Consider the following 22,823-nt stretch of genomic DNA (forward strand, 5'->3'; position numbering starts at 1 on the left):
TGAAAGCAGGAGCCCCCTCCACAGGCAACGTAGTAGCCTTACTCAGTCTGGACACAGGAGGGTCCACCGACGGAGGAGTGACCCACTTTTTTAAAAAGTCCTCCTCCAGGGGGTAACGGGTAGCAAAGCTTTTAGGAACCGTAAAAGCCTTTTGCGGTGTATCCCATTCCTTATACAACATATTGTCCAAATAAGGAACACAGGGGAATACCTTAGCGGTACGCGGTGGTTTGCGGAATCCAAAAGGGACAGACACCGCTGGTGTCTCCGCCACATCCTCTAAATGAAGAGTCTCACGTACCGCAGTAATAAGAGCTCCAACAAATTCCTTGTCAGCAGACTCCGCAGCAGAGTCATCCTCGCTGTCCATGTGGGTTAAGCCCGCATCCTCTGACATGACAGAACCAGAAGCAGCAACAGCGTTATCAGATTCTGCGTCAGATATCCCCAGAAACAGCCTCCGGGGGGGGGCGCTTTTTACCCCCAAACCGAGCACTGGCAGCTTCAAACCTGGTGAGAAAAGACTCCAGGACAGCCGACACCGACTCAACAGATGTGGCAGGGGAAGGGGCGCTAAGGGTTAATTCCGGCATTGTGAGGAATGAGGGGCCTGATTTAGGCTCCATATTGCAGCTGCCGTGTCACCCCCACTGCCAATGGCAGGAAAAAAGTCCCCCACAGGTCACCTCCCGGCCGCTAGAGCACAGTATGGGGCCCCCTGAGACTCACCACCCCCCTGGTACAGCGCGGTCTGTGAAGGACAAGTGTGTGCTGAGGAGAAGCTGCAGCGCTGCGTCTGTCCCCTCAGAGGATTCGCGGTCTTTTTTCCCCGCCAAAACGGCCACTAGAGGCCGAACTAGAGCTGAAAATGGCGCCGGCCACAAGAAAATGGCCGCCGAATAACACAAGCGCGGCTCCGGCAAAATGGCCGCCATTGCGCAGTTTAAAAAAGACAGTGTACCCAAAAAAGACAGTACACCAAAACAGCACACAGCACACACAAAAATGCCCAGAATGACCACCACAGTCCCCTGCAGCGACACAGAACAGCCCCAGCCATACCCGAGTGAAAAAAATGAGCCCCAGGGAAAAAAAAACCCTGCACAGCCGTCACCCAAAGGGGGAAGGAGGGAGAGGAATAAGGGAGAGAGGAAAGCAGGGAAAAACCCTCAGTCGACCTCCCAAGGGAAAACATTCCAGCCAGACCACTTACCTGAGTAAGGGGCCACTACTTACCTGTCCTGCGACTACCCGGCTGGAGGTATCCCAGACAGAACCAACGTCCGCGAACGGCATGGTTGTCAGCCAGACACACTGTGACAAGGCCATAGAGACCGGTCATATGTGTGCCCTAGAACCGAAGTTCCCCGGCCGCCCCTGGAGCCACGGGGCCTGTCGTGGACGTCCCAAAGCGGAGCTGAGGGTCGGCACACGCTCGAAGGCCGAACCTGGGGGGACTACAAGGGTCGAGGACCCAGCCTGTCACCCAGTCGGCTGTTGATAGAAGAATCGCAGGATTCAAAAATAAAAATAAAATAAAAAAGCGAGGAAAAAACTCGCAAGATGCAAAAAAAATTGCAAGAAAAAACTCCAGAGTCCAGGACTCCAGAGAGAGCCTGACTCTCCTGACGGTTAGGCAGAAACAAACTGAAGCTGCTGGAGCAGGGTGTGGGTTATGCCTGGGGGAGCCACGCCCCCTGGGAGGAGCGGCATGAAGGAAAGTTTTTAACACCTTAAGTGCTGTAAGAATTATGCCTAAATCTCCTGGTAGGAAGAAGCATAACCCTAAGGTCAATGGAGGCTGTGTCCGTCTATGAACGAAAGAGAAAAGACAATTATACAACTGTTGAAGTGGAAAGATCAAATCCATAATTGGAGACTGAAGTTTCTCCTGATAGCTTTAATAAAGAGAGAAGGACACAGGTCGTGTAGTAGAGGCATGTCAATCACTAGAGTGGCTGCACATAATTATAAATCCTTTTACAGCTGTCTTTAGCTGAAGGTGCCATGATTTATAGACCTAAATGTTAAAAAAAAAAAAAAAGGGGGGGGGGGTTTATTTACTAAAAATATCCTACCTGCAAACGTTTGTAGTTTCTAGCATTCGTCTTCTGTGGAGTGTCAGGCACCCCAGGTCTGTGAATAATTAGGTCTGCAGGGCCCTCAGATTCATCACTGTCACAGGAGGTCTCACTATCCATGGACACTTTCACCGGACTACCTGCCTAATAACAGAATACAGAAACATTTCATAACGGCATGTGAACATTTTAAACCTAACAAAGGCTTACAGTATGCTCATGGAATGTACCCTACACAAACCATTCTAAAAAAACAAAAAAACAAAAACAAAACACAAACAAAATTATATAATTTTTTATTACTTTATATTAACAAGGGAGGTCTACAGGGTCTAAACAATCTTTTAGCAACAGTGAGAACATATGTGCGAATATTCATTCAGCCAAACTCTTATGCTATGGCATTTTAAGACAAACACTGGTGCATAAACCAACACAAATGGGATTTTTGTTCAAACTTTCCCTACGTCTATTAAAAGACAAAATGAATTTAAGTAATAACCTGTGGGCTAAAAGGCGATGCACCTGAATGCCTGAAAGAGAAACTACCCAAGGACAGACCAGGGTGCACAATAACCACCCCACATATAAAAGTAGGGGAGCACCTCCATGCAAAAGGCTTTTCAGGGGGGTTAGCTGACCTCTACATTCGAGTGCCATGGGCTGACAGGGAGACAAGCAGGGAGACGAGCAGGGAGACAAGCTCAGAGGGTCTGGAGTCACCACTTGCAGACGTGGAAAAACTGAGCACGCTCTGGCCTCACGCAGCATTACTGATCACCATGTCCAGTCGAAGACATGATGTTCTTTGAAGGCCATGATGTTCCTTTGATACGTCATCAGCATCCCAGCCGACACACTTTTTTTCTGTGCACATACTAGTATAGTACAAAATTAATCATAGTACAAAAGGATTCCTTGCCATTACGCAGGTTTTTTTTTATTTTTTTTTACACAACACACGCAAATATATACTGTGTATAGGTCCATTAACCTCCAATTATCTCAAACGCCTCCAAGCTGGCATCTACAAAATTATCTATACATCACATTAGCATCTCATAATATTTGGGAACATATGTAAACCTGAAACTTTGTTTACTACCCTTGCAATAAGACACATGCAATCAAATCAAGCATCACAAATGGGAACAAGGGGACACCAGGGATATAGTGATCTTCAAATGCTTATACATACATACATACATACATACATACATACATATACAGCCCACTCGCATTTTGTGAGTGGATTTTGAGGGCTGGCGAGAAGGGCTGCCTGGGACCCCGGGGGGGCGAGCACTGCCGATCAGAGGGGAAGAGAGGAGAGCCGTCGCTGGATGATCAGAGCAGGGAACATCACAGCTTTCATTTCAATAGCTGTGTGTTTCCCACGCTGTGCGCCGTCACATAATCCCCTTCTCTTTTTCCAGGACTTTGATAGACAGATCACCGTCCAATCCTAGGACAGGTGACATGTATCAAAGTTCCCCGGATAAGAGGAGGGGCTTATGTGATGGCGCGCCGCAGGGGAACACACAGCTATTGAAATGAAAGCTGTGATGTTCCCTGCTCTGATCATCCAGCGACAGCTCTCTTCTCTTCCCATCCACAGGTAGGCTGCATTATACTGGACACACACAGGCTGCATTATGCTGGACACACACAGGCTGCATAATGCTGGACACACACAGGCTGCATAATGCTGGACACACACAGGCTGCATAATGCTGGACACACACAGGCTGCATAATGCTGGACACACACAGGCTGCATAATGCTGGACACACACAGGCTGCATAATGCTGGACACACACAGGCTGCATAATGCTGGACACACACACGTAGTCGGCTCCTCTCACAGTCCCGCCCCTTGGCCCGGCTTCTATGATGGACATAACACAGGTCCAATGGCGGGGCTGGGCGTGACTGCGAGCGGAGCCGAACCTAGCCGAGTACACTTGGCTCGAGCTATTTCGGCGGCGCTCACTCCGCTTCCCCTTACAGACAGCAGGGATTGGCGTATAACACGCACCCACGAGGGGGAAAAAAAGTACATTTTATACACCGATAAATACGGTATATATATATATATATATATATATATATATATATATATATATATATATATATATATATATATATATATATATATATATACACACATACACATATACACACACACACACACACACACACACACACATACACACACAGTAAAACCTTGGATTGCGAGTATAATTCGTTTCAGAAACATGCTTGTAATCCAAAGCACTTGTATATCAATGCGAAGTTGCAACTTCATTAAATGTAACCATATTGCTCTCTTCTCTTTTATACTCCGATGTGACATGATGCCACTCCTTATACAAGACATTGCTTGTATATCAAGTCAAAATGTATTAAAATGTTTTGCTTGTCTTGCAAAACACTCTCAACCCAAGGTTTAAATGGTGTTCTATAGTTCAGAGCAACCACCCCCCCCCCCTCTCTTTCCCTGACACAAGTCAAACTGAGAGTGTGTGACGTGTGTTCTCAGCTGCTGACTCAGTGCTGACAGCCCGAATGACCCCCCCTTCTATTTTGTGAGGGTGTGTGAACAGCTGTATTGTCATGCAAATTGAGTGAGCCGAGTGAATGGTGAAAGCCGAGTGAATGGTAAAACGAAAGTAAGATGCTATATATATATATTTTGTGTTTAATCCCTCAGAATCGATAACTGGGTTTTCAGGACTTAAGAATAAGAGGAAATCTTTATGTTGGTCAGTCGGTCGGGTTTCACAAGGTTTAGGTTTTCATGACCATTATCTAGTTAGAACGTCTAGTGATCAGTCCATGTTTTTGGACCACCTAGTGGGGGTTACATGTGCTGATCCACTGAATAGCAGAACCAACTAACTGAGGTCCGCATATTAGTTTTTATGAAAAATTGAGTAAAACTGCAAGGGATAATTGGCACTCTAACACATATATTAGGCTAAGTAGCGTTCAGGGGTACCACACTTAGTGGTAAAAGGGTCTTGGGGTAGTCTCCAGAGGTTGAAATGGATCGGACATAGATCCGTGGCATATCTGTTTTCTTATTACCGAAGATCAGCCATGCTGACACATGTAGTTCCATAGATCTAATAGGTAAAAGCCTGATGCTACTTTGGCTAGACTTGTGTTTTAGGACTGCTTAAACTCCCCCCCGCTGTTAAGCCTGGCTGTACAAGGTTGCATTGCCTCAGGCTAAGGTATGCTAATGTCCCTAGCTATCTGTAGGTCCCCAAATGAAGTTCACAGCAGTTTCCTTTCGTGTCACCATGCGGCACTTATTTTTTTTCTCTCCTAGAGTTTTTATTTTTGTCAGTTGTGGTGGCTAGTTGTTACCAATTGCCTAATGAATAGCTGTGTGTGTCCAGGCACACTGGTCGGCTCGTGTATCCCCTACTGTTTAGTGATCCCGGCGCCTCAGTGCTACAAGGGAATTTTCTTAGTCTATTGGTCAGCACCCGCTGCCTTAAGCTGGACACACATTATGCAATTCTTGTTTTCCAGTTTCTTTTAGATTTACCGGCAGACATGTAGTACGAGGGCCTGCCTGGTGGCATACGAGTTGAAAGTGCATAGGTCTGGCCTTGTATCGTATAGTTTTAGGGTTGAGTCTGGAGAAAAGGCGTGCAGGAAGATCGCATGGGGTGATACCAGCTCTTGGCTGTTCCAAGGGCCCTCACTTCCGATATATATGTGGGCATGCAGTATTCTCCTCAGTTAATATCCATAGGTGTCCTTCCTGTCCTAGATTACTGGTGTACCTTAACTGGTGGTCGGTGACTTGCATGCCAAGAATATCAGTGCAGGGTGGCACTAGACTCCTGTCTTTCATGGGAGTCCTATCTGAATGGTGAAGGCAGTTGGTTTTGTAGGGGTGAAGGATAACATAGTCTAATTACTGAATTGATAGAGGAGGGAGAAGGTGTGCAGCCTCTATGAGGGATCGGGTGTACCTGGTGGTAGGTGGTTTTCAATCCGGGTATCCAGACTATTTCCCATAATAAAGAGAGGCTCAATGGCGACTGTCTTGGGAGTGGGAGATGGGTCATTGGGTACCGTAATCACTATAGAGCTGGAGATAATCAGGAACACATTGGGAGGCCCTGGGCTACATATCAGGGAAGGGTTAGGTAAATCCAACTCGTTCTATTCTCATCCCTAAGGGCATGGACGGAACTTTGTGCATATATCACGGTCAATTTGGGTACTATCCTATCCGACTCTACTGGGTTACACCCTGGAGTCCATCCTGTTCTGAGGGTTGTGAGTCCAGACAGGAATTGAAAGAAATGTTGGAATGGGTGACTAGTATGACATAAAGGTATGTGGTGCAGGTACCCAGGAGACTGACACCTATGCATAATAAGGTGTCTGTTGGCCAAACTAGAGGGTGCTAGGTGATACATCAATGGGGTGAAAACTTCCTCGTAGAGGCAGTGTCTCATGCTTATCAGTCCTATAAAGAAGCTTTCAGTTACTGGACATGGGAGAGGTACACCTAGTTAATGTCTCACCTGAGAGGTTGAATCCCTGCACAAGTAATGCCAGTAACTACATACAGGAACATGCCCTGTCAAATAAAGGGAATACACGCGGGCTAACAGGGTACAGAGTGGTTGATAAGACTATTACCCTGTATGTGCCGAGTATACACTGAATCAAGTGATGGTTAAGTGACCAGTGGCTTTCTCCCAGAGATGTGCGGACACAGCATAAGGTTCACGCAGGATGCTTATTTCTGAGGAGTAACCCAACAGAGGAGGGGTGTATTCAGCACTATATAGGGGGAATAGGAGCCGAGATGGGCGTTAGTAATAGAGTGGACAGCGGTCTCCTGAGGAACAGACCCGCCGCCATGGCTTCAGACAATAAGCACGGCTTTGTTGCTCTGAGAGATTGGTGACAATTGTGACAACATGCAACAAAGTTACATAAATACCCAGTTTAATATGGCTCACAATTTTATCGACCATGTTAAGAGGTTGGAAGAGAGTGTGATAGGGTATAGGACAAAAACATGTCATTGGCTCTGGCGTACATGCATGGGCAGGCGGAGTTAGTGACCAGTATCAGGCTGAGTGTACAAATCTCTGTATGATGGGCGGTAGCCTGAGGAGTTAGCATCACCACTCAGTAAGACTTTGACAAAACTCGTCGCTTACACTAATCCAAAATGATAGTCAAACGCCGAGATGGGCTGTACTGGTTTGGATTGGATTGTGAGAAATGAGGTGCTGTATGATCCCATATACGGAAGTGCAGACTCGGTCTGTAGATAGGTTGGCATCAATGAGCTTACTGACTGGGGATTCTATCTTGGTGCATTTGGGGCTAAGTGACCCACATGTGATCAGAGGGTACAGAAGCTGAGAGCAGGTTGATATTTCCCCCTGTCAGAAGTGTGACCACGATGTCTTTTGCATTCCAGGTCAATACACGGTGGTGAAGGAGGAATGTTGGGAAGGTATTTCACTGTGGGTTCTGGATGGGGAGATCATTACGGGGGAGGAAACACCTAGGTATAATTTAGGACATAGGCGAGTTTTGTTTCTTTGTCCTAGAGGATACCGATGGGGTGTTAGTCATGGAACTAGGGTGTTCCTTGGACCTACCAGGTGGTAGTGGGGCATGGTCACTGAAATCAAGTCACAGGGAGGGAGTTTTTGTGGGTTTTGTCATTGTTTCAATGGTATATGTGCTGTTGTACTCAATACCGAATGCTGGGGTATGGGTGCTGGTCTAGTGATGCACTGTTGTCAGAATTAGGTTGAATTGTACTCAGCAGGGTACACCACCTTGGGGAGTCTATTGTACCTATTCTCTTGTCCTTGGGATGGATATAGACGGAACCCCGGGTTACACCCCGAGTTGCCCTGAAGAAAGGTTTTATAGCAAACCTGACATCCCCTTTACACTTACTGAAACTTCCGTTGGGATTCGGGGAGGAATTAGAAGATAGGTAGTTAAACTTTGGGCAACAGGATTTAAATGGTGCCAACAGTTTGTGCAAGGCGTGAATAAAAAGGCCCGGCTCAAGGGATTTATAAGCTAAGGGGAGGGGGTGGAACAAATATAATAACTGCTGGGAATTATCGGACATGGAGCTGGCTGAGAGAACATTTTAGGTGGAGGTGGGGTAGGCTTCCTGGATAAAACATTTTTTTTGGACACCTAGGTGTGGAAAGAGTAGCGCCTGGCTGGACATATGGGGGGGGAGAATATTCCCCCATTAGAGCAAAAAGAGACCTAATAGATACTGCCTTAGGAACAGGAGGTGTTGTCCTGAGTAGCCTAAACACAAGGGATTTAGAGGTACTCAGAAACGAGCTAGGTAGGTTGGCGCAGTAGGTAGGGTAGTATCCAAGTGTGCTATGAGTCATATGGATTGGTGGATGACTCAATTCCATGGCTGTCAAAACCTGATTTGCACAGTCTCATCCCTGATTCCGGTCGCCGGGGTTGAACATCGTGCTTATACCACAGTTAATTTGGGTACTATCCTATCGGGCACTACTGTGTTACACCCCCGAGTCCAACATGATCTGATGGTTTATGAGTCAGAAACAGGATAGGATCATGAGACAACAATGCTGGCATAAAAAAAGGGTCGTGTCTCATGGATGCCGAGGAATTGTCCCAACCTTATGTAAAATACTTGGGGCAAGGGTATTGGTGCTGGTATCAAATATCCAATGATGCTCTATATTCTGCCTACGGGTTGAACTGTACTCAACAGGGTACATTACCTCAGGGAGTCTACTGTACATCTTCCCCGGTCCTGGGAATAGATATAGCCAGGACACAAGGACGTACCCCTGTTACCCCAGAGAAAAAGCTTGATATCAAACCTGACACCCCCATACATCTACAGAAACTTCCTCTGGGATTTGGGGCTGAGTTAAAGGCTTGGCTGGTAGATTTTGGACAACAGGATGAAATATTAAATGTGCTGAGAGATGCTGAGAAACAAGCCACTATACGACCCACCCATGATCAAGATAAGTTGATCCAAGTATCCCACGCTTTAGAGGCAGACGCTAAGATTTCCTGGTGGGAAAGTATATTTGGGTATAGTCCTAACGCGTCCTAAGCTTTCCTAAACATTTTGCTCCACCCTGTTGTTGTCCTAATCTGTGTAATTTTATTGCTCTCCCTGATGCAAGTATTGTTGTGCATTACTATCAGGAGAATGAACGCCAAAACTATGAGAATGTGCACCTCAACGAGGTATCTTCTCTCAAGGAACAGAAAAGCCACTAACTCAGAAACAAATTTCCGAAGAAGCCTGTCCAAATCCAGACCAGTACAAACGTACCGTTTTTTTAATACTCCTAGTTTAAATTTTTATCATGTTCATGTAATTTTTTCTTTCTTCTCATTTTTTTTTTATCCATTACAATTTTTTTACTTTTCATTTTTATACATTTTTAATTTTTGTAAAAGTTATTCTCTCTCGGTTTTATTTAAATTTTTTAGGAATTTTTAATCAATTTTTCTCATTTTTTTTATGTTTGTCAGTTTTATTTTTTATTCTTTTTTATTTTTTTCTCTAATTTTTCTCCCTGAAATGTTATGGTTAAGGTTTTTTTCATTATTATTATTTTTTTTCTCTCTCATTCCATTCAGGTGAGAAAAGTTCCAAAAGCTTTGAACTTTGTCCACCTGAAGGGGGGAGTAGTGCATAGACCTGGACAGAAAAAATAAATAATGCATTCGACTTGTACGTTGTTAAGTGACCATGATCATGTTCACCTGTTGATCACCAATAGGGCAGAAGAGTCTATTTTTTTTTGTTTTTGTTTTGTTCTTTTTTTAAAGGAACAATGTTCTATTTTTACTATTTTTATTTTTTATTATTTTTATTTTTTTCTCGCTGTCAGCTAAAATTGACAGGGCAACTAGGTATTAAGTTTTTTTTGAAATACCGATTCAATGCTCTTTAACAATCGAAAGTGGAATCTAAACTGGAGAGCTTGGTTGGAGCAGCATTAAATCTGTAGTTTATTTTTTTTTGTTTTTTTTCTATTCTCCATATTCTTTTTCATTACTCACCTCTCTTCCTTTCCTCCTTTAATATTATGCTAAGTTTTTTTTTTTTTTGTGGCTTTTATCATACATCTTCTCAGGATAATGTAACTAGAACTATAGTCATATTTTGTTTTTAAGGCGCGTGAGCATGCCTGCCCGCCAGTGCCATATTGTACACCCATTTGACCAAAGTATCCCTGGACATCCAGGTTTTCATGTCTTAAAGTAATTCTATCTCCCCTAGTCTACCTACGGCTTTATAGTCATAAAGGCCACCCCACGGCTCCTGTCTGACATTCCTCCAATAACTGTACACTGACTTTCTCCTTTTGTATTCATACATGACTGTCTGGAGGCCCACCCAACCACCACCTGAAGAAACAATGACAACCAAGTCATCTTTTTTGAAGACAAACGTGCCATGAATAAGACACTCCGAAACCCTTCTTCATCATGCTGAAAAAGTGCTGTCTCGCGGTCCGATCCAATGGTGACAATCAGAACACCATCTTTCCAAGATACAGGACTAAATATATAAGGATCCCGCCATCAATGTTGGAATTCCACTCCTCCAATGCAGAGGGGCGATGAAACGTTGCAGTATAGACACTCAGGGTTCGGATCGGAAGTCTCAAAGGCACCAGGACTGTCTCAAGTCTACCTTGATGAGTTACGGCGAGTTCAAGAAAGGAAGAGGCCGCAGTGGTCTTGGGGGAAGGGTTGGGGCTTCTGGGCTGTTGTGGGGGGTGTACCGAATCATTGAAGGAGGACATAAGTTCAAGGATGAACTTCAGGGGGAACTGTGGTAGAGATTTTTCAAATCCATATTTATAAGATTTGTATGAAGGTGTATATGTAATTCTTTTACAAGGCTTTTTTTCTTATTAATGAGACTGGGATGTCGTTGGTCGTTTGTCCTGTTTTTTTAACAAAAGGACTATAAACCTATAATAACATAGGGAGGTTATCTCAAAGGGATGGGGATCTGATAAGAAGTATCCCCTCATGGAAGTACAGGAATTTCCTGTCATCTTAGAGCGGGAAAAGTTACATCTGAGGGGCATTCTTAGAGCGGAAAAAGTTACATCTGAGGGGCATTCTTAGAGCGGGAAAAGTTACATCGGAAGGGTATATAGAGACAGTGCTAGCTTGACTGAGGAGCTGACTGGATCATGATCTGACTTGGGAACCCTGGTGAAGTATTCTCTCTGCCCCTTTCTCCCCTTCTCTCCCGCCCCCTCTCTCTCTCTCTCTCTCTCCCCTTTCTCCCTCTCTCTCTCTCCTTCTTCCTCTCTCCCTTCTCTCTCATCTCTCTCTCCCCCCCCCCTATTTTAAGATAGGGCCTGAGATTAATCTCTGTAACTTTTCCTTTCCTGTAACTTGTCATTTCAGAACTGATGTATCCATTTTAGCCGTCTTACTGTTTGTATAATTGTGTGCCTTGGATATTATCTTCGTTTTAAAGGTGTTATCGGTTATGTTATGATTGTATATATTGGAGTAATACAAGTTTCTTCTCTGTATCAATAAATGTAATACTTTTCTCTTTTCCGCAGCACTATTCTTTGCTTTGATTTTTATATAGACAAAAAGTTTTTTTTTAGCTTATTTTAATTATTTACGTGCGATATTAATATTTCTCTGATTATTAATTATGTACGTGCGTTATTAATTTTTCTATGACAGTAGTAATATATATACCGTATTTATCGGCGTATACCGCTCACTTTTTTGCCCTGAAAATCAGGGCAAAATCATGGGTGCGCGGTATACACCGATACCCGCGCCGAGTTTGAATACTGCGCCGACATATACCGAGCGCAGTACACTCGTGTATTGTCGGGCAGTCTCGGCTCCTCCCGCGCTGACGTCCTGGACGTACAGGACGTCAGCGCAAGAGTAGCGGAGCATTGCCGACAATACACGAGTGTACTGCGCTCTGTATATGTCGGCGCAGCATTCAAACTCGGCGCGGGAAACGAGCGGGGAGGACGCGAGGACGCCGCAGAAGGACGCCGGACCCGATGAAGAGGACACCCGAAGCCGCAGACGGACGCCGGACCCGACGAGGCCGCCGCGCAAGACACCAAAACTAAGTACAAAAAAAACTTTTTTTCCCACAGGATTCGGGGCAACTTTAGGGGTGCGCGGTATACGCGGGAGCGCGATATACCGCGATAAACACAGTATATATATATCATATCAAATAAAAGGATGCATATGCTGATATAGAAAAGGCTATTACCAATAAGAAAAAACCATAATAAGCATTCATTTGTATGCTTAGTGAGGTTATACATATTGGCAAGGAGCTATGCTATAGCTGCACGTGCATCTATCACTATGTTCCCCGCCACCCCTTCTGCCTACAGTATGTGGAAAGCTTAGTTAGACTGTATGTGCCCTATTGACCGACAGCAGTAAACCAAGTTGTAAGAAGCTTTACATATGTTATCAGATTTTATGAGATAATACAGTGACAACTGATGCTCTGTGTATATACATTTATAATTATGCTTGTGTAGTTTTATAGATTTATGACCTCTTTTCCTAAAGAAGCAGATTCAATATCAGGAAATGTGTTGAAAATTGATTACTCTCAGCAAGTATCAGCTGGAAAATAAAATGCTAACTTAATACTTGTTAGTCATTCTTAGATAATTTGTATAAGCTGACTTGGAGGTTTCAAGATAACTGAAGATTAAAAGAATCTTGCGATACCTATACAGTGTATGTATATATATAAAAAAAAAAAGAGAACACTTTGTACTATGCATGTCATATATATTATGTCATATATACTTTGTACATAGATCTTTGTACTTTGATTTCTTTTCATTTTTGTATGAAAAGAGAAATTAAAATCTTGGATTTTTAAGTTGAAAAAAAAAAATATATTTTGCTGGTTTATTTATAAAGGGTTATTGGTACCTTTAAAGTCTCAAGAGTTATGGTATGTCTAGATTGCAATTAGGAATGTGGTAAAGTAATTATAATTGAGTGAATGTACTGTAACTGTAGATGAGTACTTGTGTTATTTCCGGGGCAACAAGAGCTAAAAGCAAGGAAAATACAAGAACTATTTGTGCCCCCACCCTAAAGAAGACTAGATGAAGAAATCAGGATCATCAGAAACACAACAATGCAAATTGGCTGGTCAGGCAATGTTCATTTAAATTGACGGATTAAAAAAATGATGTCAAGTACGGAGGGCTGCCATTGTTGGCCTCCTTGTAAAAATGTTAATTGCCTGTATTTACCTGGAGTCAATACTTTTGGGTTCACAGACCTGCAACCAGTATGCTGTAAATTAGCTTTAGAAACGTGGCAGTGGGTGTCCTATTGCAAGGCTGTTTTTTTTCCCCCATGTTCCTGAAGACCAGCTTAAATAGACAACTATAATGAAACACTATGCCCTTTGTACGTGGGTACTTAGAGGTTACTTGGGTTCATTATCTACTGCAGAAATCATATGATTTTGTATTAATCCCCTGAAGGACACAAGAAGTATTTTACCTTCATGTAATACTGCCATCTACAGTAAGGTTGGACACTGGCAAAAAAATAAATAAAAAACTGTAGGCCAACTTAGGAAAACCACTTTTATACTACCAGTTTGCCTCAGTTTTGTACAATAGCCAAGCATTTCAAAGAGCATGATCATAAACGCATACCGTATTTATCGGCGTATACCACGCACCTTTTTCCCCCGAAAATAGGGGGGAAATCCCGGGTGCGCGCTATACGCCGATAGCATACCTCGGAGGAGAAGGAGGGGGACGAGCGCCCGCGGGAAATCACCAAACTGTCATCTCTTCTCGGCTCTCGCGTCTCACACGCACAGTCCCGCCTCCGCCACCAGCATTGGACCAGTGTTCTGTCTGTCACTGAAGATGGTCCAATGCCGATGGCGGAGGCGGGACTGTGCGTGTGTGACGTAGAGCCGAGTGGAGATGACGGCTCTGTGATTTCCCGCGGTGATTTCCGGCCGGCGCTCGTCCTCCTCCTTCGCCTCCGAGGTACTGTATGCTGCATAGTTTTAAATAGCATAGATTTAAATAGGAGGGAGACCGCACACGCACAGGTGCACTGAAGCATTGAGCTAGCTGAGTGGATTTAAGTAACAGTCTGATGCACAAATTCAGTCAGACCCAGCTGGAAGTGGTGAACTGTGGGAGACATCTCACTTGGTGTTAGTGGTTTTTGCCTCTTTCATTTTCATTTTGTAAGTGTGGTTTTAACATTTAATAAAGGGATTATTCCTTTTTATAAGGAGAGCACTATCTTTTGTTCTTTCTATCCTTTTATATGGCTGGATATATCATTTTGGAACTGACCAGTTGAGAGGCAAGAGCCTGTAATCTGCTTTGTAGCTGATCCCAAAAGGTTCACAAAAAATTATTTTTTCCTGAAAATTCCCTCTTAAAATTGGGGTGTGCGTTATACGCCGGTGCGCGTTATACGCCGATAAATACGGTATCTATTTTCATAGGACATTAGCGTTAAACTGAAGCATAGGTGGAGTGGGGGGTCATACTGCCTATTCAACATTTTTTTTTTTAGCTGCCAGTGTCCAATTCTCCTGAAGGTAGAAAACGAAAAAAAAAAAATGGAATGCATCCAAGAGTATCATCAGATGGATGGGTAAATTGAAATCAATGTATGCTGTTCACCTTAGCGTGTGGCTGACGAGCTTAAAGGGGTTGTAATGGTTGATTTTGTAATTTTTTTTTTTTTTTAAATAACAAACATACCATACTTACCTCCACTGTGCTGTTCGTTTTGCACAGAGTGAGCTCGATCTTCAACTTCTGGGGTCCCTTGGCAGCTGTCTCTGCTCCTCCCTAACCCCCCCTCTGGGAAGCGCTCTCCCAAGGGGGTTAGCATGCGGGTGCGCTCCCCGTGTGATACACTCGGCGGCAATAGCTGCGTCATTGATTTGATTGACAGCAGCGGGAGCCAATGGCTGCTCTGCTATCAATCATCCAATGAAGAGCCGCCTCAAGCTGTGGGAAAGCATCGCGGGATCGTGCCCACGGAGATTCGGGGCTCAGGTAAGTAAAACGGGGGGGGCTGGAGAGTGCAAGGTGTTTTTTCACCTTAATGCATAGTGCATTATAATGCACTAGCTTAAAGGAACCTATTTAGAAAATAAAAAACTAACCTTTACAACCCCTTTAACATCAGCGCTGCTGGACATTGGGAGCCCACAAGATGCACTGATGTTGAGTGTGGTACACCAAATCTTGGGATGTGTTTTTGATGGCGTCTTGGAACTTTACAGTGTATCCCAGCTTTTCAACAGAGACACAAGTTGGTGTTTTCTTGGCTACTCATCAAGGTGAGCAGCATACATGGATTCCAATTTACCTGTCAATTTGCTGGATACTCTTATGCAAGCTCTGCTTTTGTCTTGTTTTCTAGTATATATTCCTTTGAGGATTTTCGGTCAGCTTCTCAAAGAGGAAACTACATATACAAGACTCTTAAGAATGCTGGGTCACCAATGATATATAAATATAATGTAATGAAAATAGAACGAACAGTGGGCTATTTGACTTTGAATTCTCCATAAAGTGGCAGAGTAACCCAATGGTTTTGCACAGAGCAGCCCTGATCCTCCTCCTCTCTGGTCCACTACTTGATGCGTCCACAGACAGAAATTGGAGCTTTGCCCCCCCCACCCCCCACCCTTGTCAAAGGATTTGATTTACAGCATCAGGAGCCAATAGATCTCTCTGCTATCAATCTGCCCTTTGAGGAGGAAAAAAAGTGCCAAGCCCCCACAATGATAGTCTACATTATGGTTGTTTGGTACACATTGAACATCAGTTAATGCTTTGCTTTTGCATGTATTTTCTACTTTGAAATCTGAATATAACAGAGGGTTTGACTGCCCATCACTGCACACTTACATGTGCTTATAGAAATGCTTCACAACAAAATATAAAATGTTATCAGGAACAAAAAAAAAAAAAAATCATAGGAGCATTAGTGATTTGGTTCCTAGTTTCATCCCTATTTTCCATTAATGCAGGTTTGCATAAAAACTAGCAAGTCTAGTGCTGACCCTAAGGACCTATTCACACCAGATGCAGCAGGCTGTAGGATGTTTTTGAATGCATTCCCACTGTGATGAGATTTCAAAATCCATGTTAGCTAATAAGCATCATTCACACCAATGCATTGCATTGCAGTGCAGTGCGTTGCAAATGCACATGTAAACACAATGTAAGACACAAGCAAAAGAAGTTTGGCTCCTTTTAAGACCTGTCCTTCCCCATAACAAAAACAGGTCAAATGCATGTAAATGAAAATGTGAAAATTGATTTAAAACTCAAATTTTCTAGAGTGAATGGTCCTCAAAGCAGGGCTCGACAAATCCCGGTCGCCAGGGCGACTAGAAATAGGGTCCTGGCGACTTGGCTTGGAAGGGTGAGCTGGCGCCATCTGGTGGTGAGCCGTTGGTATTACAAGTTATTACCACCAGATGTGTAAGCTGGCGCCATCTGATGGTGGCCGTTGGTATTACAAGTTAAGCATTACAAGTTAAACAGCAATTCTAATGTCATTTTCACTGCCACCTTCTTCCCTCTAATTAGAACCCCCAAACATTATATATATTTTTTATCCTAACACCCTAGAGAATAAAATGGAGATTGTTGCAATACTTTGTCACACCGTAGTTGCGCAGCGGTCTTACAAGCGCACTTTTTTGGGAAAAAATGACACTTTTTTTAATTAAAAAATAAGACAACAGTAAAGTTATCCCCATTCTTTTAATATTATGAAAGATAATGTTACGCCGAGTAAATTGATACCCAACATGTCACGCTTCAAAATTGCGTCCGCTCGTGGAATGCCGACAAACTTTTACCCTTTAAAATCTTCATAGGCGACGTTTAAAAAAATCTACAGGTTGCATGTTTTGAGTTACAGAGGAGGTCTAGGGCTAGAATTATTGCTCTCGCTCTACCAATCGCGGCGATACACCACATGTGTGGTTTGAACACCGTTTACATATGCGGGCGCTGCTCACGTATGTATTCGCTTCTGCGCGCAAGCTCGTCGGGACAGGGTGCGTTTTCTGGCTCCTAACTTTTTTAGCTGGCTGGCAAATTTGTCAAACCCTGCCTTAAAGGACACCTGTAATCGGAGAAATATGAAAGCTGGCAGTCACTCTTATCCTTCCATATTTTTTTGAGTCTCTGACCACGGGTTTGTGATCATCTGTTTAACCTGGTATGCACATGCTCGTTTTAGCTTTAGCTACCCACAACGAAAGCCCTGAATTTGGCACTTAAAAAATAGGAAAATGTTTGTCCCAACAGATTTTAAAAAAGTGTAATTTTTTAAAACTATACTGGCACATAAAACATTGCTAGTAATGAATATATTTATCTGCAGATAAAGCATTTAAAATACCTAGACATTTTGGATGCAGGAATAGTACATATTACTGTACTTACCTATAAAGGATTATTTTATGAAAAAGCATATAAGGCTCTGGAAAAGTTTTCAAGGTATAACACACACTTTAGCCTATGATAGGTCTGTAGATATCTCCTGATGAAATGGTACTGCCCTCTAGTGGCAAGAAGTTCAACAATCGTGTCCAAAAATCTGATTATACAGTGATTGTGGATTGTCTAGGAGACTTTCGGTTGACAATCTGCCAACTACAGTAAGTCACAAAGAAGTCCTGATAAAAGGTTAATCATTAATTGCCCTCTATCATTCCACAGTATGTTGATAATGGAATTAAAACTGCTCCGCAGATTTTTGAAAGTAATGACTGGCAAATGTTGCACTTCAGTGATATTTTTTTTGTTACCTTATTTTTAAGATAATTCTGAAGGGATGATTACTTTACCCATACTAGGCCAAGTTTAGGCAGGACCATTTATCACCCTCCCCAGGCTACAGGGCTTTTGTTCTGGGTGCGGGGGGGGGGGGCTTTCAGCAGTAGGTACTAAGGGCCAGATTCAGGTAGAAATACGTTACGCTGCGGCGGCATAACATATCCCATTTACGTTACACCGCCGCAGGTTTACAGCGTAAGTGCCTGATTCACAAAGCTCTTACCTGTAAACTTGCGGCGGTGTAACGTAAATCCGCTCGGCGCAAGCCCGCCTAATTCAAGTGTGGCGGGCACCATTTAAATTAGGCGCGTTCCCGCTCCGGACGTTCTGCGCATGCTCAGTGTGAAAATTTCTTGACGTGCTTTGCGCGAAATTACGGCGCCCCAAGGTTTTTTTGAACGGCGACGTGCGTTACGTCGTTTCGTATTCCCGGACGTCTTACGCAAAAAAATAAAAATGTGAAATTCGTCGCGGGAACGACGGCCATACTTTAACATGGCTGTTCTAAAGATAAGCCATGAAAAAGCAGGCCTAAGTTTGCGACGGGAAAAACCGACTAGCGACGACGTAAGAGATTGTCACGAACGCGCTAATCTTCGTGGATCGCCGTAATCAGCTAATTTGCATACCTGACGCTGGAAAACGACGCAAACTCCACCCAGCGGCCGCCGGAAAATTACACCTAGGATCCGAAGGCGTACAAAGCCGTACGCCTGTCGGATCTTAGTCAAAAGCCGTCGGATCTTTTTTGTGAATTACAAATAAAGATACGACGCGGCAAATTTGAAAATACGCCGGAGTATCAGTAGATACTCCGGCGTATTTCCTCTGTGAATCTGGCCCTAAGTAAAGGCACTTTTAAATAAAACAGAAAACAAGGAAAAACGTTGTGTTGCTCATAGTTAACAATCACGTCCTTAATTCAATTTACTCAGATCCTCTTGAAAATGTAATTTAATTTCAGTTTTGCCTTCTTTCAGTTGCCCAGTGAGGCTGGCTATTGTCCAGTCTAAAATCCTTGTACACTGTGTGCTGAATGAAAAAACCTGATGGATTGCTGTACTAACACACACACGGTTTTAGTACAGCAATCTCCCTTCGCTGTACTATTGTGAGAGAGAGAGACTCAGGCAGTGACATTGTGTGCACTGCTTTAAAATTCACACCCACACAACCACAGGACGGGGGTTGTAGGCAGGCACAGAGGGACATGGGGAGGAGGTGGAGCTGACCTAGCCTCCCTCCTCTCCCATTGGTTCTGGTTGTAGAGTGGGCAGACAAGCCGGAGGGCGGGTGAGTGGAAGATGGGGGGAGCTGTGCTGGCGGGGTACTGAGCGAGTCTCAGCCTTGACATCTGCAGCACAACGCGATGCACACTTGCCAGGTAGACCAGTGGAGTCAAGTCTCCACCATGGGATTCAGCCCAGATTTGCAGGATTGTTGGGAATCTGGGACGGTTGGGAGGTATGATACAGAATACGAACAGATACCAAGAATTACACCCAGCATACAGGATAAGGCCTTGTACACACGGTCGGACCAAACCGGTGTGACTGGTCCGTCGGACCATTTTCATCGGTTCACCTCTGAAGTGGCCGTACGGCCTGATATGCGTAAACACCGTCAGTCCAAAATCTGATCGGGTCAGAATGCGGTGATGTCAAACACACAACGTGCTGAATAAAACGAAAAGTTCAATGCTTCCAAGCATGCGTCGACTTGATTCTGAGCATGCGCGGGTTTTGAACCAATGCTTTTCTGTACTAACCATCGGTTTGGTCCGATGGGGCAGTGGTCCATCGGTTCGGTTTTGAAGCATGTTTTAACATTTTGGACCGCAGGAAAACAGACCGATGGCCTATACACACGGTCAGTTGGACCGATGAAACTGAACTTCGGTTCATTCTCATCGGTTCCGTCCAAACGTGTGTACAGGGCCTAAGAGAAGTGGTACTGTGTAGAGTCTATACATACATACATAAAAAAAAAAAAAAAAAAGGAGGAGGAGATACTGAGAATACAGCACAGCCAGGAAACACAACTGCAAAGTAAAACTCAGCCCAGCCTCAGTCACCATCATTAAGGCCCTGTTCACATGTAGCGATTTAGGATTATTGCCGTGATTCTGCTTGCCGCCGCCGCCCCCCCCCCCGATTCCAAATCACACTGCAATGCAATGCAATTGCCAGCAGTTCCTACAATCTCTGATAATAATAGCATGATGCGAATCAATGACAGGAAGAAATGCTGCACTGCAGCACTGCAGTTTTAGCCTGACTGTGGAATGGTGGACACAAGGGAAAGAGGGACAGACACACCCCTGGTGAACCTAGAGTGGACTGGATCACTGGGATTCTGGAACTGAGAGCAGCAGCACAGCACTTGATGACAATGATCAGAAGAACTTCCATCCACGTCCAGATGGCAGGCAGGCAGGCCATCGGCTAACACCCTTAAGGTCCAGCTCCTTCCTCAACTTCATCCACATCCAGATAGCCGCTGGCCTGCCTTCCTGCCATCTGGATGTGGATGAAGTTGAGGAAGGAGCTGGACCTTAAGGGTGTTAGCCGATGGCCTGCCTTCCTGCCAACACCCTCGAGGGTCCAGCTCCTTCCTCAAGTAACGGGCATAGGCAGGAAGCAACGCTTCATGGAGGCGGAGGAGCCCACGGAATAAGAACGGACTGGTAGGCGGAATAGGCGCCGGCTGCTCCCTCCTGTTTTGCTCAGTGCTGCTGCCTACTGTCCTGGAGGCTGTGGCCAACTTGACAAGACAACCATGTCAGATCTAGGCGCCAAAGTGCAGAGGCGGAGCAGCAAGAGCACTGTCATCCAGAGCCTACCACCACAGCCCAAGCCGAGCCCGACAGCCAGGGCTAGTAATAAACAGCAGGCAGCAGCAGAACAGCGAGTGTCAAGTGCGCTGGCGGCACAGCTGGCCCCTTCGTTAAGCACTGCAGCGAAACACAACTTCTAATCTACACTGACGGTCTGGGGTCTGGGGGGGGGGGTCTAAACCCCCCTGATACCCCCTTATTTAATCCTTGCCAGGCTACCCTGCTGCCTAAGAAATACCCAGTAATTGCATGTGTGTGGGAGCATGTTACACTGCCTCTGCAAACTCACAATGCAGCACTGTGCCAATCACCAGGCCTGAGCACTGACACCTGGGGCAGAAGAGCATATTCCAATGTAAGCCTCAACTTCAACTGCTTAGTGAGTTAAATAAATTAACTTTCCTTTAATAAAAGGAAGACACAAAGTAAACTAAAAACAAAGATTTAAAGCCCAACACCAGCCAAAACTTTTCACTTTAGTTTTGATGGATTGGAGAAGGGTTAGACCGTCTATTGTGTTTTATTGCGGTCTTTGCCTTCCTGCCCCAAGATTCCCTGTTTTTTGTTCTGGGGCAGGAAGTGAGGGGAAGTTTCTCCACGATTGTCAAAGGTAGCAATAAAAAGCTAAGCAATGTTTTAACCCCTCTATTTCAAAGCTAGAAAACAAAAATGTGTGCATTAATATGTTTTTAGCGCTTATTAAATGGTATTGCAAACAATAGTATCCAAAATAGAACCCATTAGTATTGGTGCCTCAACAAATGTTAAAGAAGAATTTCAGGTATGCCATTTTTCACATTAAAATGGCCCAGCTTAGACTAATGCAACTATCCATATTCCACACCTGTGGTATTCCTCTAGAAGCTGGAAAGCACTGTAGTAGGCACCACTACTACAGCAATCTCCATTAGCTTCTGGGTCCCTAGTCGAGCAGTTGCCCTGTTGCATTGAGAACACAAGAGGTCAGCTGCTGAGCACGGTCGCCATTGAGAGAATACTTTGTTCTTTATCAATGAATAAAAATAGTTCTCCGATTGAACGAGGCAGAGAGACAGGGCGGTGATGTCCCGCTCTCCAACTTGTTCATTCAAAGAACACATTGCATTCATTGAGGAAATGCGAAGCATTCTCTGAATGGTGCCCGTGAGAAGCGGCTGACCTCCTCTGTTCACAACGCAACGGGGCAGCCATTCAGAACCCAGTAATGATCGCTGGAGTAGCTGTGTCTACTACAGGCATTTCCCTCTTCCCAAGGGTTTCCAGTGTAACTATGTCAAAAATGTCATATCTAGGATTTTTCTTTAATGTATATGTATAATGATATTTTTTTATTTGAAGTAATGAGTTAAAAACCCCTAGCATTTCTTTTCTTGCTTCTTGTGTCACATTAATTACATTTTCCTTTAATTTCTTGTGCTAGAAGTACAACAGAAAGTGAGAGAAAATCTATACAAATTGAGCAGCATTCTCCTCTTAAAAACAGTTGTTACAGTAACATATGTCCCCACTGGAAGATTTATACCCATTGTTTTGGTAGATATACATATAATTTTAACTAGCCTTAAGCTGGCATACATCAGTATATTTTCATATGAACATTCATACGAACATTTTCAGTACATTCAATGACTTGACGAATGTTGTTCAAAAGTACCTAAAAATGATGTTTTCTTTTAACATTCGATTTTGGAATGAATGGACTCTCCCAAACAAAAAAAAAAAAAAACACATAAAAGCCCTTTACACACGGACGAGAATCCCATTGAATAAAAAATGTTGGTTTTCCCGACGGGATTCCTGGCAAGATTTTCTTGCCAAGCCCTGTGTACAGAGGCACATTCAAAAGAACCGCCGTTCTTTTGAATGGCAAGAACGCGGTGACGTCATCGACTACAACGAGCATGTGCTCGTCACATTCGATGCCGTCGCCGCCATCTTGCTTTACCCTACCTATGCCTTGGAAGCTACCGCGCATGAGTT

General features: G+C 44.1%; 1 protein-coding gene across 1 annotated transcript in view; it reads right to left on the bottom strand.

The window, feature by feature from the left end:
• The window catches only part of CEP78 (centrosomal protein 78), a 94,135-nt gene that overhangs the window by 21,066 nt on the left and 50,246 nt on the right, over positions 1 to 22,823 (bottom strand). The window contains exon 12 of the mRNA XM_040355839.1: positions 2,079 to 2,225. Coding sequence (XP_040211773.1) covers positions 2,079 to 2,225 — 147 coding nt within the window. The remainder of the gene's footprint in view (positions 1 to 2,078; positions 2,226 to 22,823) is intronic.

Source organism: Rana temporaria, chromosome 1 (genome assembly GCF_905171775.1).
Source record: "Rana temporaria chromosome 1, aRanTem1.1, whole genome shotgun sequence".
In the NCBI taxonomy this organism is placed as follows: domain Eukaryota; kingdom Metazoa; phylum Chordata; class Amphibia; order Anura; family Ranidae; genus Rana; species Rana temporaria.